The sequence below is a fragment of the Geospiza fortis genome, unplaced genomic scaffold (genome assembly GCF_000277835.1).
Source record: "Geospiza fortis unplaced genomic scaffold, GeoFor_1.0 scaffold40, whole genome shotgun sequence".
In the NCBI taxonomy this organism is placed as follows: Eukaryota; Metazoa; Chordata; class Aves; order Passeriformes; family Thraupidae; genus Geospiza; species Geospiza fortis.
The window spans coordinates 18,005,700-18,008,893 of record NW_005054297.1 but is presented as its reverse complement, the minus strand read 5'-3'; the positions used below and the strand labels follow the sequence as shown (position 1 = coordinate 18,008,893).

Here is a 3,194-nt window from a genome sequence, read left to right as displayed (position 1 = left end):
AGGAGGGGGCGGGGGGGGGGGAAGTCAATTCCCATGGGAATTCTTTTGAATTTGTTTCCTTTATTAGTGAGGATGAGATTTGGGAACAAAAGAAAATGCGTCTTTCTGAGAAGAGGTGTAAGCGTGGCATTCCCCCTGTTTCTCCCAATGCCTGTATCAAAGATGCTGTGGCTTCTGAAGTGTTTGATCATATCTGGAGCAATGTCATTGGAATATTGGAGGAACTGATTAAAAAAAATTGGGAAACTAGTATCCCAGGTATTTGATATTTTCATTTGAAAATACAGTATTTGTTGAATCTAATTCAGAAAAGTCATCCTTCCCTATCTGCTTAAATTAAGCAAATATTCCAAGCTTTAGTTAAGATAACCAGTGCTGTAGAACTGTAACATATGTAATGCCTTGCCACAAGAATGTGTGCACACACATGCACCTAAAATAAAATTTTCTTTCTAATTTTCAGGGAGTTTTGTATGAGACGTGTAAAAAGAAAAATACTGAAATAGCTTCATTGCAAGAGAGCGTGTTTTAAAAAACAAAAATATTAATCACTGGCTTGAAGATGCAATTTGATGCTGTTAGTCATCATTAGTCAGGGGATTACTGACAATGTGATCTGGAACCTAGGGATTTGAGTCTCCTAGTCCTTGTTGTTTAAGCTTTAGAACCCTTGGGTGGTCAGAATGTTAAAGTGAGACAGACAGTCTTACTGTCCGATGTGCAGGAGTTCATGACTTGACTATAGGAGGAAGAAAAGGTGACGTGTAATTTTATTTTATGTCTTCATATTCTAACAGACTGTAGTGAGGAAAAGAAAAAGCTAGGAAAAATAAGTAGAAGTGAAAATCTATTTAGTGTGAATGTGTTATCTCTGGAGACTGAGGGGAATTTCAGTTCTGGCAATGTATTTTAAAAGGACAGAAGTAACAGAAGAATAACTGACGGTGGGTCTTGGAAGTTTCCTGTAATGTAAGGTGCACTTGACCTCAAATTTAAGAATACAACAAAGTAAGAAATGGCAAAATTTTTCTGAATGCTTGCAGCATCAGAACTTAACATTTCAAGTTTTTCTGTAATTTAAAAGTTCTTTTGACAGTGCAGGTGGATTGTTTAGCTCTCTGTATTATAGTTTAGGGAGGATCATTTAGCAATATTATGATAGGCTTGCCCTTTTATATTTTAAAGGTCATATAGCTAGTATTTAAACTAGGAAGGAAAATAATTTGGGTTTAAAATAGAAATAAGATGGTAACATATACCCAAAATAAAACAGTGCTGTCAGACGAGGCTGGTATCAATAGAATTTTTATTTGATATAGATATATATTTTTTTTTTTTTTTACTACTTAGAAAGGAAAAGCTCTGGGGACTTTTAGACAACATTTCAAAGGTCTTAGCTGTATTTTCTTAAACAGCCTCCAAATCTACCTGTATAGGCCAGCTTGTATGTCAGTGTCAGAGAAAGCAAAGACAAATGGAAATGCTTTCAAAAACTCATAATATATGTTAGATTTTAAAATAGCATGGAAATATAAAGCTATGTGCAACTCTTTATTTACTGTGTCATATTGCTTGAACCCCAAGAAATGATGGCTGGTAAACATAGAAAATACTTCTCGTTCCCTCTACTTTTTTTTGCTGTTGTGCAGAGTGTGACCAACAAATAGAAAAACTGAAAACTGTTACAGCAAAATTGCTGCATTTGCCAGCCATTCATATTACAGCAGATGCTGGGACCATTCCTCTTCCCAGAGGCTCTGAAGCACAAAGTGTATCTTTTGGGGCTCATTCAGTTTCATCACAGGTAAAAATAAAGCAAACCTTTCTGTCAAATGTTCTTTTTTTCGTCAAACCCTGGACAGTCTTGATTGAAACTTGAAAAGGCTCTTTTTCTTTATTTCCTCTGTTTTTCTTTTTTTTCTTCTTTATACCAATTAGGGGTAGTTTAAGTAATCTGATTTAAAATGAGGTTTAATTCAATGTTCATTTTTTGTTTATTGTCAATTGTTTTTCTTTGGTGGTTCTTAAAGGTACAATTTACCTCTAAGGTATTGCTGCCATTGATTTGCAAAGTCTTGTTAAATTCTATTCTGTCCTTAAAAATTAATTATGCTTTTATCGTGATCCAGTAATTTCTTCATGCTAGAATTAAGAAGATAAACCAAGATGTGAAGTTGCAATTTGAAGTGCTTTTCTCACAACACTGCGAGTTTCAGACTCTCCCATTCCTTCTCATTTTCTTTGCATCTTGTGCGAGGGGATTCTGCAGTACATGCACTAGCACACTGGCACTAGGTCTTACCTGTCTTTGTAGAAGCTCATGCTTATATTGATAAAATGTCCTATTTTGTCCTCCTTGCTGTCTCCTCCCTCTGTCTCCTGATTAGCGTATTGCACATTTGTTTCCTTTTTCAGCCACTGCTTCTGTTTGTGGTTTTTTTTTTCTCCTGTCTCTCACTACTGAGTTCAAGTGACTTAATTTTCTTCCATTGGCTCTTTTTCCATGCTTGCTAAACAGTGAGATAAGGAACACAGGAAAGATAGCACAGCAGTCTTGGTTCTCCCCATGGGTGTGCTTTGTTCTGTTACAGTCCCAGCAGCCAGGAGAAGTAAAATGCTTTGATAAATCATGCCCCTGTGCTGAGGGAAAATGAAAAGTTTGAAGAATCAATCTTTGGCTTCAACTGAAATTTATATTGTAAATCAAGTTGCAATTCAGTAACTAAATTACACAAATATTGTTTATAAAAACATGTTGAAGATAAGCAAAAGAAAAAACATTGTTGCCCCATCTACTCCTGAGAATTATACTGAACCATCTTAAAAGGAACTATAAATAAAAAACAAGTAAAATACCTCTTAACTATGTGCTTTTTGAGATCTTCCTTCTAAAAAAGTAAAGGTTAACACATAGTTGTTGCTTTTAATAGGTTTACCGTTTCTCCAGCAACTTCTGTAGTGATCTCAGTGGTGTGATGACAATTCAAGCAAAACCACTCCAACAGAGGCATGCTGCTGTGGCAGAAAAAAAACAGTAGGTGGCATTGACATTTTAAAAATATGACATAATTCACAATATGTAAAAATTTTTTTTACAATTAGAAAAAAAATGGTAAAAAAGGCAGTGATCTTGTGTGATCTTGTGATCACTGATATGATAGTAATTTGCAGAGGTAGAAATGATGCACTGTTAA

General features: G+C 35.2%; 1 protein-coding gene across 1 annotated transcript in view; it reads left to right on the top strand.

Annotated features, from left to right (window-relative positions):
• FAM149A (family with sequence similarity 149 member A) overlaps window positions 1-3,194 on the top strand; it is a 15,413-nt gene that overhangs the window by 6,295 nt on the left and 5,924 nt on the right. Inside the window, exons 6-8 of the mRNA XM_031064029.1 lie at window positions 68-258; window positions 1,650-1,804; window positions 2,931-3,035. Of these exons, the coding sequence (XP_030919889.1) occupies window positions 68-258; window positions 1,650-1,804; window positions 2,931-3,035 (451 nt within the window). The remainder of the gene's footprint in view (window positions 1-67; window positions 259-1,649; window positions 1,805-2,930; window positions 3,036-3,194) is intronic.